The sequence below is a fragment of the Mercenaria mercenaria genome, chromosome 7, assembly GCF_021730395.1.
Source record: "Mercenaria mercenaria strain notata chromosome 7, MADL_Memer_1, whole genome shotgun sequence".
NCBI lineage: Eukaryota > Metazoa > Mollusca > Bivalvia > Venerida > Veneridae > Mercenaria > Mercenaria mercenaria.
The window spans coordinates 16,778,858-16,792,918 of NC_069367.1; the positions used below are offsets into that span (position 1 = coordinate 16,778,858).

The 14,061-nt window shown below is 36.7% G+C and overlaps 1 protein-coding gene across 2 annotated transcripts in view; it reads left to right on the forward strand.

Annotated features, from left to right (window-relative positions):
* Positions 1 to 14,061, forward strand: part of LOC123554833 (von Willebrand factor D and EGF domain-containing protein-like) — a 50,816-nt gene that overhangs the window by 25,775 nt on the left and 10,980 nt on the right. For both annotated transcript variants that reach the window (XR_008371605.1, XM_045345193.2), the window contains exons 10-17: positions 374 to 577; positions 755 to 855; positions 1,151 to 1,267; positions 1,714 to 1,849; positions 2,887 to 3,007; positions 9,581 to 9,741; positions 12,271 to 12,524; positions 12,888 to 12,990. Coding sequence is in view for 1 of the 2 variants with exons in the window: in XM_045345193.2 (XP_045201128.2) it covers positions 374 to 577; positions 755 to 855; positions 1,151 to 1,267; positions 1,714 to 1,849; positions 2,887 to 3,007; positions 9,581 to 9,741; positions 12,271 to 12,524; positions 12,888 to 12,990 (1,197 nt within the window). In the remaining variant the exon portion in view is untranslated. The remainder of the gene's footprint in view (positions 1 to 373; positions 578 to 754; positions 856 to 1,150; positions 1,268 to 1,713; positions 1,850 to 2,886; positions 3,008 to 9,580; positions 9,742 to 12,270; positions 12,525 to 12,887; positions 12,991 to 14,061) is intronic.

The window sequence follows — 14,061 nt, forward strand, 5'->3', positions numbered from 1 at the left end:
TCATTGCCAGTAGGTTTGACTGTATCATATTTTAGTCTACTTGTAAGGGTCGCCAATACTAAAATGTGGACAGTTATCATCGCTCAAAACTTGACAAGTACCTTCACAATAGTATTTATATATTGTGTTAATTTACAAACTGATGAAAACAACATTGAAGTGTGATCAGATCACATTTTGACTTCGTTTTCTTGAAGATAGTTTTAGCACTATTTTATGTACTACTGTTCCTTATATTACATCTGAAAATATACCATGCCTTTTCCGTAACGTAGTCTGTATCAATTTACAACTTCAAGGCAAAAATATTCAGTTTTAATGCATGTAAGTAGTTAGTATATTTCAAGCAAATAGTACGTTTTTTCTGTATCAGGTTGAAACGCGAACTTGGAAAAAGCCAGGAGGCAAACCGTCGTTTAACTGCGCAGTCGCTGCACGAGAAAGAAATGACGTCGTAGTTGTGGACATGTGTGATGGACCGTTTGGGAAAACCTATCCAAAATTTGAAATCAAGAATCCATCGATGTTCGAAAATAAAACCGAGATTGTCAAAGACCCTAGTGGAAACCAATATGTTGTATGTGGATTTTTGTTATCCTTTCATGATGGTGTCGATTTTTTGTATTACATTTTGAAATAAGATAGTTTTCAAATTTATACACATTGCATCAATGGGAACCCCACTTTACATCACAAGACCATCAAATAATAAAGTAACATTGTACTCACTTGACAGATGAATCTTTCTTTTTAGTTTAGATTCTCATCGGGTGCAGTAGTCAAAGTACAAGCTCTGCACACGCAAAGAGGGCAACTTCTCAACGTATTCGTCAATGTACCAGGAACATTTGCCCAGTACGTATTTGTTTTGTAAAACAACATACAAAATGATTCAGACATAGTTAAACTAAAAGAAGTCGATATAGCAATCTTTTAAAAGATAAAATCATTATGGCGCCGCGGTCCATTTAGCTGCTTAGATCCACCTACTAGTATTAAGAGGGCTAGGCTAGCAGCGAGCAACTGTGGTTTCGCTTTTTTAATGGTTAGCTGTTAATACGTTATTTTTTGTTAAGAAAAAATGGAAACAACTAACTTCAAACCTGCAGCTCAGACGAAAATATCACGCGCATGCGCATAACTATTACAGTGACACTGAAGGTTTATGCGGCACATTTGATGGCAATCCTGTTAATGATCTACAACACAGCAATGGTCATATAGATTCTTTTTCACGGTTTCCATACCCTTTCATTGAGTCATGGAGGTAAGAATATAATATGTCTGTTCCCAACTTTTCCACCCAGTACCATGTGCGTTTCAATTTTTCCGACGGAGGATCCCATTCTTGTATCTTGCTATATAATGTATACATTTAACTGGAGTAAAGTCCCAAAATGCTGTTAATTTTAGGTTAAAACGAATAAAGCATCTTTCCAAATAGTTGTAATGCATAACTGCATGGTAAGAAAATCACTACTTACAATTTCACACATGAAGTTTGAGCCATAAAGGGAGGTAATTTAAACAATGGATTCGGTTATTCTTTTTACATGTTAATTTATATTGAGACCTTTGGCAATAATATCAGAAAATAATTATTGAAAATAGGATTTAACAAGAAATAGACATGTTTTATGTTAATAAGATTTTATGTAAAAACTTAAATATTTATCAACTGGATTCAAACTGTGGCATTGTTCTTGAATTCAGAATACCCGCAGGCACAAGTTTATTTGAAAAGGCCGAACCACTTCCGGTTACAAACACACAGAAGGATTACTGCACGTGCATCAAGCAGACGAATAAACTACAGTGCAATACTCATACAGCAATGCCCTCGATAAAGGTAATAAATATCTTGTTTTTTCTTCAACTATAAGAGAGTGCTGTAAATTCGACAGCTTACTCAAAAAGTTGAAATTAGAATGTAAAGCAAAACACGGCTAGCCGATCATAATTCAATTAACAATGTCAAATTCTGTGTTTGCATCATATTTAAAGCCAGCTCTGTAATGCAAAATCAGATTGAACAAGTGCTGATAGTAAAATACATATGTCCCCGCAATGGTCATTCAATGGCAACTAGGTATGTTGTTTTGTATACTCTGACCTTGACCTTTCACGAAATGACCAAAACTACAGGTTATCATCCTGTGAAGATTACCAGTCATGCTTTCTCTAATAATTGACCCGGAAAGTGTTTTCAATCCTTAAACATTAGGAGAAATCTCCTGACCGCAGTAATCATGAGAAATCTCCTGACCGCAGTAATCATGAGCCCAAAGTGTTTCAGATTTTGAGTGGAAACCGTTTCCAGTGCAGATGTCACTGTTGCCATTTGCCTTTTACCTACTTGCCCCAAATTAGGTAATAAGGATCATTTGCTGTCCAGAAATAATCTTCCTGAAGACTGACGACAAAAGTGTTCTCTAACAATTGATCGGAAACCGTGTTCAGTCTCACAGTGACCCTAGATTTTAGGCTGCTGATCGCTAAAAACAGTATGGATCATCTGCTGACCACATGCTATCATCCTATGAAGTTTGACTACCAAGCATTCTAATGTTATTGGTTAGAAGCCAAATGGTCTAACGACCACCTGACATCATAGTTAGTACTGAATTTTGTGTTAGCCTTTGCCCTTAGATGGAATTAAATTTCTAGTCATCTCTGACGTCATATTTTGAAGTAACAAAAAAAGGCCAAATATTGAGCCAGTATTTAATTTTAGTGGCTCAGATTTCAAAGTTATTTCAAAAAATCACATTGTAGATCATTTCTTTCACTGTTATTAAAATTAAGTTTGTGATAATTTAATTATTTGTCTTATAATGGTAAAATGTAGTAAGACATAACGTTATATAGTGTACCAATTGCTTACAGGACCTCTGTACCGGATGTTCTCATATGAACCCAGTCCCGACGCCACATCCAACGACGTCTTCTGTCGGGGTCACCACCACTTTACCTCCAGTCAGTCATAAAACTTACAACTACCCGCCTCGTAAGTGGATAACTTTGCACCTTTCGTTTTCTACAAGGCTATATCCATAGTCCAATACCGTTTGCTTTGATTTATTTCATGCAGATTTAGATTTTTAGTTGACACTGTACAAACACGACATCACCATATTATTACAAGTTGTGTAATATATAGGCTAGCATGTATCAGTTGAGTTTATATATACCTGTTTTATAGAGTAAAGCTGTGTCCTCATCACAGCATTCGTTTGGCTTTATCAACAAGATCTAACTACAATACACATTTTTCAGCACCAACAAAAATACATTGCTCTCAACATTTCCTGTCGGAGCGGCCTCCATGGCCGAGTGGTTAAGGCCACTGACTTCAAATCACTTGCCCCTCATCGATGTGGGTTCGAGCACCACTCGGAGCGTTGAATTCTCCATGTGAGGAAGCCATCCAGCTGCCTTACTGAAGGTCGGTGGTTCTATCCAGGTGCCCGCTTGTGATGAAATAATGCACGGAGGGGCACCTTGGGTCTTCCTCCACCATCAAAGCTGGAAAGTCGCCATATGACCTATAATTGTGTCGGTGCGACGTTAAACCCTAACAAATAACTGTCGAAACCTAAATATGAAAAGAACTATTCAACACTTTGAGCAAAATACATCAAAATATATCAGGTTTTCAGGTTTTATTTTACGCACGAATTTGCAAAAATATATTACCAGGTAAACAAACTCACATGTACCATTATCAGCCAATCACAACAATCAATGAATATTTTACAATGTAATACATTATAGTTAAGTTATGAAATTGAAATTGACGAAAATCAAAGATTTTCTTTACCAGGCAACCTATCATGTTTCTACTATAAAATGTATTATAATTTGTTACTGGAAGTACATTACACTCTTTGAATGGGTTGCCCAGATTTTACCTAAGTCAAAAACAAGTGCATGAAGTTGGCGAAAAGTTCGTCATTGGACATTCAAACTGAGAACGACATCGGACTTTCAAAGCCTGAAGTTGACTAGAAGTTAAACATTCGACATTTGACATTCAAATTATAAATGACACTGTACATTTAAATCTAGAACAACGTTGGACATTCGACTTTAGAACGACGTTGGACATTCGGCTCCAGAACAAAATTGGACATTCGGCCCCAGAACGAGGTTGGATATTCGGCGCCAGAACGATATTGGACATTCGGCTCAGGAACAAAGTTGGACATTCGGTCCCAGAACGACGTTGGACATTCGACTCAAGAACGACATTGGACATTCTTCTCCAGAGCGACGTTGAACATTCGACTCCAGAACAACATTGAACATTCGACTCAAGAACGACATTGGACATTCGGCTCCAGAATGACACTGGACATTCGTCTCCAGAGCGACTTTGGACATTCGACTCCAGAACGACGTTGGACATTCGACTCTAGAAAGAACTCCAGAACGATGTTGGACATTCGGCCTTAGAACGACGTTAGACATTCGACCCCAGAACGACGTTGGACATTCGAGTCTAGAACGACTCCAGAACGACGTTGGACATTCGGCTCCAGAACGACGTTAGACTTCAACTCCAGAACGACATTGGACATTCGACTCCAGAACGACGTTAGACATTCGGCCTTAGAACGACGTTGGACATTCGAGTCTAGAACGACTCCAGGACGACATTGGACATTCGGCTCCAGAACGACGTTGGACATTCGACTCCAGAACGACGTTAGACATTCGACTCCAGAACGACGTATGACATTCGGCTCCAGAACGACGTTAGACATTCGACTCCAGGACGACGTATGACATTCGGCTCCAGAACGACGTTAGACATTCGGCTCCAGAACGACGTTGGACATTCGGCTCCAGGACGACGTATGACACTCGGCTCCAGAACGACGTTAGACATTCGACCCCAGAACGACGTTAGACATTCGACTCCAGAACGACGTATGCCATTCGGCTCCAGTACGACGTTAGACATTCGGCTCCAGAACGACGTTAGACATTCGACTCCAGAACGACGTTAAACATTCGACTCCAGGACGACGTATGACATTCGACTCCAGAAGGACGTTAGACATTCGGCACCAGAACGACTTTAGACATTCGACTCCAGAACGACGTATGACATTCGGCTCTAGAACGACGTTAGACATTTGGCTCCAGAACGACATTAGTAATTCGACTCCTGGACGACTTATGACATTCGGCTCCAGAACGACGTATGACATTTGGCTCCAGAACGACGTTAGACATTCCACTCCAGGTCGCGTATGACATTTGACTCCAGAATGACGTTAGACATTCGGCTCCAGAACGACGTTAGAAATTCGACTTCAGAACGACGTATGACATTCGGCTCCAGAACGACGTTAGACATTCGACTCCAGAACGACTTATGACATTCGGCTCCAGGACGGCGTATGACATTCGACTCCAGAACGACGTTAGACATTCGGCTCCAGAACGACGTTAGACATTTGACTTTAGAATGACGTATGACATTCAGCTCCAGAACGACGATAGACATTCGACTCCAGAACGACGTATGACATTCGGCTCCATAACGACGTTAGACATTCGACTCCAGGACGACGTATGACATTCGGCTCCAGAACGACGTTAGACATTCGACTCCAGGACGACGTATGACATTCGACTTCAGAACGACGTTAGACATTCGACTCCTGGACGACGTATGACATTCGGCTCCAGAACGACGTTAGACATTCGGCTCCAGAACGACGTTGGACATTCGGCTCCGGGACGACATAGGCCAGTCGACTCCAGAACGACGTATGACATTCGGCTCCAGAACGACGTTAGACATTCGACTGCAGAACGACGTATGACATTCGGCTCCAGAACGACGTTAGACATTCGGCTCCAGGACGACGTATGACATTCGGCTCCAGGACGACGTGGGACATCCGGCTCCAAAACGACGATGGACGTTCGGCTCCAGAACGACGTTGGACATTCGGCTCCAGAACGACGTATGATATTTTTACATTTAAACCCAGAATGACTATAGACTTATGTCGAACTTCTCGCCAACTGTATTCACTTGAAATAAAACCGGCTAGTTACCCCCAAACCCACCCGTAGTTAGTTTTCCCCCTTTGCTTTTGTACAAACAGAAGGTAAGGAGAAAACAAACTGACTATCTGGTCCCCTAACAGGTTAGTTTTTCCTCTGATTATTGCCACCTCGCCCTAGTTTTTGTGCCTAGAAAAGGAGGAAAAGATAACCAGTTTTTTTCTCCTCACTGGTTATGTTTTCTTCCCTAGTATGTTTGTTCTTAGAGTTTTCGAACAAAAAATGAAGAAGCATTAAAATCTGATCCCACTCCGCGCTTAGCTTTATCTCTACAAGGGAGATAAAATAGCTAGTTGGGTCTTTATGAAGGTATGTACATTCTAAGGGGAAAAGAATGAACAAGTCAGTTATTTCTCCCTTCACGTCTATTATTTAGATATGTTAAATATATACATACCAGGGGGAAAAGAATCAGCCACTCGGTTTTCCCATTCGCCGTCTATTATTCAGGTGTGGAGATATACATACTAGGGAAAACTACACATACACACACACACAATTTATCTCCGAGACTACTATTACAAGCATAAAGACTTTGAAAATTTCAAGAAAACTAGAAATAAGTTATCTTCTATGATACGGAAAAGTAAGAAAACTTTTTATAACAACGCTGTAAAAGATAATAAATCCCCTAAACATCTGTGGAAAAATCTAAAGAATATTACCAATAATGACAAAGAAAACCAACAACTTAATATTCCTAATAAACTCATAATTGATGATAATGTCGTAACTGATGAGTTGGAAATATTAAATGCCCTTAATTACCATTTTGTAAATGTATCCCATATAATTACAAAAATACCTTTAGTTGATACAAATTTCACAAAACTTCAAAAATACTTAGATGCGAAATTGCGCCATGTACAGTTTAATATTGAATACATAACTCCATTAGATGTAAAAAATATCATTGACAAACTTGACTTATCAAAATCTACTGGTCTTGACGGTATCGGACCAAGATTGTTGAGATATTGTGGAGATCATATTACTTCTGCAATTGCATCTATTATAAATAATAGTATATACAATGGTACTTTTCCTGATAAATTAAAAGAAGCAAGGGTTATTCCTAAATTCAAGTCAGGTAACAAACAAGACCCAGGAAACTATAGACCTATTTCCGTACTTAATACAATATCTAAAATATTTGAACGTCACATTGCTACACAGTTACAGGACTTCTTTAAACGAACAGATATAATACACAAAAATCAATCAGGATTCAGACCTAACCACTCCTGTCAGACTGCTTTAACATATCTAATAGAAACGTGGCTAAAAGACATTGACAATGGGAAGTATATAGGGGCTATATTTCTTGACTTAAGGAAAGCTTTTGATATGGTGGATCATGAAATACTGATTTATAAACTGAAACTTTACCATTTTACAGACAGAACATTGGATATATTTAAATCTTATTTAGCTAATCGAACACAGACTCTAGAAGTAAAGAAGCTGCATTCCAAAAGAATGACAGTACAATCAGGTGTCCCGCAAGGATCCATACTAGGTCCCCTTCTTTTCCTGATATATATCAATGACATGGCGTTAATTTCAAATACTACCAACATTGATCTATATGCCGACGACTCCACCCTACATAAATCCGCCGACAGTATTACAAAAATTCACTCTGAACTTCAGTATAGCCTAAATAGTGTCCATAATTGGTGTAAAATAAATAACATGTCACTTCATCCTTCAAAAACAAAATGTATGGTATTGAGCACTAGAGTCAAAATAAAACATACTAAAAAACTTGAGTTAATTTTAGACGGTTCGGTCATTGAAAATGTGAAGTGTCAGAAAGTTCTAGGTGTATATATCGATGAAACTCTGTCTTGGCAATCCCACGTTAGTATCATGGCCAATAAACTTAACTCAAAAATTGCTCTACTTAGAAGAATTGCATTTTTCTTAACAGATGAGATGAAACTATTGTATTACAATGCATATATTATGTCAACCATGGAGTATTGTTGCAATGTCTGGGGACTTTGTCACAAATCGGACACTGATAAAATTACATCTTTGCAGAGACGCGCTATAAAAATAATTACAAAATCAAAGTGTAGCAACTTTGATGAAATATTAAGAAATTCAAAACTTCTATCTTTTGAGAACAGGTGCAAATACCATATTTCATTATTAGTGTACAAAAGTAAAAGAGGAGATTGTCCTATATACATTTCAGATTTACTACATTTGTTCATAATGATCATTACAGTCTGCGCTCAATCGAAAACATGGATCTTTCTATTGTTAAACCTAAAACGAACTACCTGAAACAAACATTTAGCTACAAAGCTGCACACATATGGAATTCACTTCCTTCTTACATTAAACTTCATAATAATAATATAACTACTTTCAAGCATAATTTAAAGAATTTTCTCTTGTTAAAATAGTTTTTAACAATTAATTACTTGTAATTACAAGAATTTTGTTGAATTGATGTTACTGTATTCTATTCCAATAATAATAATATTCATACTATCTTATTATTCAAATCTGGAACAATTTATTATCTTATGGGACAGACTTTCTTTTTTGTATGTATCTTAATTGTCATGTATAATCTTTGTGACGCATGATAATTCTTTTAAAACATAGTTATTGTTACATTACGTTTATTTAAGCCTTCTTTAATTTGAGACGTGTTTGTCGAGAAAATTTAAGTAATTCTGATATGTGTTTTTTTTGTATAAATGTTAAATTATAAATTGACTGTATGATTGTGTGTATGTGTGAATGTATATCAGTTGAAGGCCATACTGGAAATAAGTTGTAAAATATCTGTATTTGTACACTTAGTATGTCACCTTCAGAAAATAAAGTTATTATTATTATTATTATTATTATTATTACACACACATACACACACACACACACACACACACACACACCGTTTATTATTTATTACTCAAGTATGTAGATATATACATGTTAGGGGGAAAAGAACCAACTGGTTAGTCTCCTCCCTCTCCAGGCAAACTAGTTAGTTTCCAGTCTATCATTCGGACATGTAGATACATACATTGGAAGGTCAGATCCAACCAGACGGGACATGAACCGGTTATATTAAAGCTCCCTTTTAATGTACAAATAATTAAAAAGAAATACCTAACCACTTTGATGACTTTTTGCAGCAGGGATTAGAAAAAATCAACGGGTTATTTTCCCTCTCCCCTTTTTCGTGCACAAAAACCTGGAAGGAGAAAAACGACTAGGGTGGACAATTTAGCTGGGGATTGGGGTGGGAGAGAAAGAAGAAAGCATCTGATTAGTATTTATTTTGCCCTTCTCTTTTTGTGTGTGCCAAAAACTTAATAAAAATAACTTACTGAGGGGTTGAAAAAAAGAACTTGTTACTTTTTCCCTCTCTTTTGTAAAGGGAGGAAACAAAAAATGGAACGGGGAGCGCAAACTTTGCAATACATTAAAATTTTCTCTGTAAGGTTTAAATATTATAGTCATGTCATTGTAGCAACGGAACAACCGCAGCAAACACCGTTCATTTCAACACCACAAGCGACTCAATATTGCTTCGAGCTCCTTAACAAATATCCTTCCGCAAAGAAATGTATAAATGATATATACCAGATGCAGTACACAGAAATCATCGGCATGTGCGTAACAGATATAGAGGTAACATTTTTGAGTTAAAAGTTGAAATATAATTATACATGTATTAACAAACTTTGACATCTTTTCTGATAAGAAGGTGGTTCTATTAATGGCAACACATTTTGCAGATGATACTTTACGGGAAAAACAGCTTCAGTGATGATATTTGATTATCACCCCGCAGGAGGTGGAGGGATATTGTTTTGGCATTGTCTGTCCGTCAATCCGTTCTTCCTTTTTAAGAGTTTGGAATATTTAAATAAACATTGTAGAAATGTTAACTGCTGTAGAGAAAATCCTGCATGTCTCAGTAAGATTGTTTGAGGAAGACAATATGTATAGGTTTTTGTATTTAAATTTGTATAGTACATTATTCCAGCTTCTGTCGTCCGGAGCCATACCTAAAACATTGTTTGGAGGATTTCAATAAAATGTAGTATTATGGAAGGCCGGTTTATCATGCTAATTGTAAGATGCTAAATGACAAATATCTAATACTAAATGCCAAAAACTTAATGTCAAAAGCAAAATAGTTAATGCTAAATGCTTCATCCTAAATTCTATATGCTATATATTTAATGCCAAATATCAAATACTAATGGCAAATAACTAATGCTTATTGCCAAATGATAAATACCAGTGAAGTCCTTTAATTTATGGGTAAATGACCTGTATCTTTTAAGCTAATAAATGTTATTTTCAATCATTTCAAAACATATTACTTTCTACTAGTCTGAATTGAAGCACTAACATGTTCAACTGGTGACGGGAACATGGGACCGAGACTGTTTAGTCTAAAATGTAGAAGAAAGAGACAGAGACATAGATGTATAATGAAGTCCAATGACTATTTAAAAGATGCATTCTCCACTAATATAATCAGATCTTTATCTGGTTGAACATTATATTTTTTTCAAATGGTTAAACGTTACATATATTAGTTTAAGAGATACATATCATTAACTCGTATAGTTAAAAACATTGAAGACAGCATTTGTCATTTTATAAGAAGCAGTAGCTTTTTTTACATTAAGCATTTAGCATTAAGCATGTAGCATGTAGCTTTTTGTATGTGGCATTAAGCATTTGTCGATTTGCATAACTTTCAAATTAGATGTATAATAAAATTATGCTAAATGACAAAAAGTGTATGCTTATTGCTAACTGTTAAATTCTTATACTCAAATTCTTTAACTTTATGGGTCAAAAATCTGTATCTTTTACATGTGCACCAACAAATATGTCTTTGGTTTATTTGAAAACATATACGTGTACTATTCGACCAGTCTAATTTTAAACAATAACATTTTCTACCGCTTATGTAATTATGTGACCGAAACTTTTTAATCTAAAATGTTAGGGAAAACATAACAGAGACAAAGTTATATAACGAAGGCCAATAGTTTTCATCCATAGATATATTCATCTATTTACATGGGAATTAGCAATTGGCATTTATTGATTCGCGTTTAAGTTTTAACAATGAGCATTTATCATTTGACAATGCCGTTTGGCAGTCAATATTTGACATTAAAGCATCTGTTTGTCCAATAGCATTTTACATTAAGGTTTAGGAGTATATCACCAAAAAACGGATATATTTTATAAACGAATAACATCGTTACCAATATTTTACTTAACCATTACATGTTCTGCCGTACTGTCCCGTACTGAAAATATTCTGAAAAAGTTGTCCCCCTTTGAAAATGAATGCCATTTGTAAAGAAATAAAAATAAACAATTACTGAAAACTTTGTTCTACTTAATTATGTGAAATTTCAACACTCGCATGCGATTGCAAATGAATCAAAACTAACATGTGTAACAGTTCTTTGAAAATGGTGAGTTTTTGAAGGCGTTTGACTGCCCGGAAGTGGGTCCCATTTAGGCAGTCCTTTTTTCGGAATTCAATGTTTTTATTAGTATACTGACACTTGTTTTGTTGTTTTTGTAATGATAGCGTGTATATTACTTATATTACTCTACAAAACATGTGTCAGTATACTGATATAAGCATTGAATTCAGAAAAAAGAACTGTTTAAACAGGCCCCACTTCCAGACAGTCAAACGCTTTCAAAAACTCACCAATTTCAAGGAACCGTTACACATGTTTGTTTTGATGCATTTGTAATAGCATGCGAGTGTTGAAATTTCACATAACTAGGTGGAACACAGTTTTCAACGATTGTTTATTTTTATTTCTTTACAAATGGCATTCTTTTTAAAAGGGGAAATATTTTTCCGAATATTTTCAGTACGGGACAGTACGGCAGAACATGTAATGGTCAGGTAAAATATTGGTAACGATGTTGTTCGTTTATAAAATATTTCTGTGGTTTGGTGATATACTCCTAAACCTTAACGATTTTAGCATATAGCATTTGGCATTTTCATGGCGCACCGGCCTTCCATATAAAATTAATAGAGATTATTTTGCAGAGCTCAAAGCTGTTCATCTTTAACCTTTCGTAAGTTCATTTGGACTACAGAAAAGTAGCTTTTGATTTTTTGTTGACAGATTTATTTCATAATCTTTTGTTGTATTTTAGCTGACCGGAGATAAAGCTATGGGTTTATCAGCGTTGTCTACTATGTTGGAGGACTGCGGCTTTCAGGCTCTCAAAGACCACAATAACATTGTCAATGGTACATTCGTTACACCACCGGAAGCCAAACTATGCCCAGGAGCGTGCTCTGGAAATGGAGATTGCCAAGATGGTAATTGCGCATGCGCACCAGGATTCGAAGGTTCTGACTGTTCTATCAACACGACACAGACACCAATGATAATGGAAATATCTGGGTATGGTATTCACAAAATTCGCAGCTTTTAAAAGACAGTGTCTAATTTACATACAGTGAAAGCTCGGTTGAAAAAAAACATTAAAAAATAAATTAGCACATATTGCTTTTCTGGCTTCTGTCAGTGTAAATGATGGACAAGATTAAAACTTAATTTAGTTTCAAGCAATATTTACACCGACCTTACTTATTTGAAAACAAGCGCTGTATTTTTGGTCTTACCGTAACTAGAATCTATCATGCTACTTGCAAAAATACAGTCGGGTACCAGGCTACCGCAATATATGCAAACAACAAAGACGAATAACTATATACGGACGTTACCGTCTCGGGGATTTTCATCCCCTATTATTGTTTCTTTCAGTGGCAGTACGTGTGACTCACAGATAGAAGACTGTTACCATCCTGTCATGCTGGGAAACAACATGAAAACGAACACCACAAGATGTAATATCAGAAATGTTCATGTAAGTTACGTGTATTATCAGTATTAAATGTTTTGCCTCCGTGACCGCGTGGTTAAGGTCGCTGACTTGCCCATGATCGATGTGGGTTCGAGCCTCACTCGGGGTATTGAATTCTTCATGTGAGAAAGCCATCCAGCTGGCTTACGGAAGGTCGGTGGTTCTACCTAGGTACCCGCATGTGATGAAATAATGCGTGAGGGGGGGGGGGGGGGGGTCTTTCTCAACCACCAAAGCTGGAAAGTCGCCATATGATCTATAATTGCGTCGATGCGACGTTAAACAAAAATGTTTTTAGGGATAGCAGCTCTTGTCAATCACACTTATTTCCCATTATTCGTACCCTGTCACTTGCATGCTGAAACAATCTAATTGTATATCGATTAAATCTATTTAGTATAATGTGCTATTTAGTATACTGTGCCATGTGTACCGAGCTTTACTTATTATCAAAGGATATATATATTATTCTCCTGTCTGTTTTCTTGATTGGTTTGAGACATGTAAAGTCTGATATCTTTTGCTTGTCTATCTTGATTCTGATTTGTTTGACCAAGGATTCAAAAATAATTGTTTGAAACTTTAATTAACTGAAATCAGACAAATAATTCAATAAATATGTGTTCCTTAAATTATATTATATCAATCTTGTGCCTGTCTATGCCCTGTACTAGGTATGGTGCAAGCAAAACGTGTTTCAACCAATTGTCATGAACCACTAATAAACATAAGTGACCTCATATAGCTATATAAAACATCCTGCGTGTCTCGTTTGGTCAGATCGCAGGATTCAAACAGAGAACATCGCAGAGATGGCACTTTGACATAGTTTATTTACGCAAAGCGCCCTGATATTTGCGGCTTCAGCACGTGCTTGCTTGGTACACTTAATACCTGTTCAGGCGCTGTATACTAGAAAGCTGGTTGTTTAAGGATATAGTTCTGAACATTGTTAGAGTTTGAAAAAAAAGGTTTGAAAAGAGAGGTTCGAGACTGTACGGTTTCCACTTTAAGGCAGCGGTCTGAGGCTGTAGATATTTAGTTATGTCTCCCCCAGGAGACATATTGTTTTTG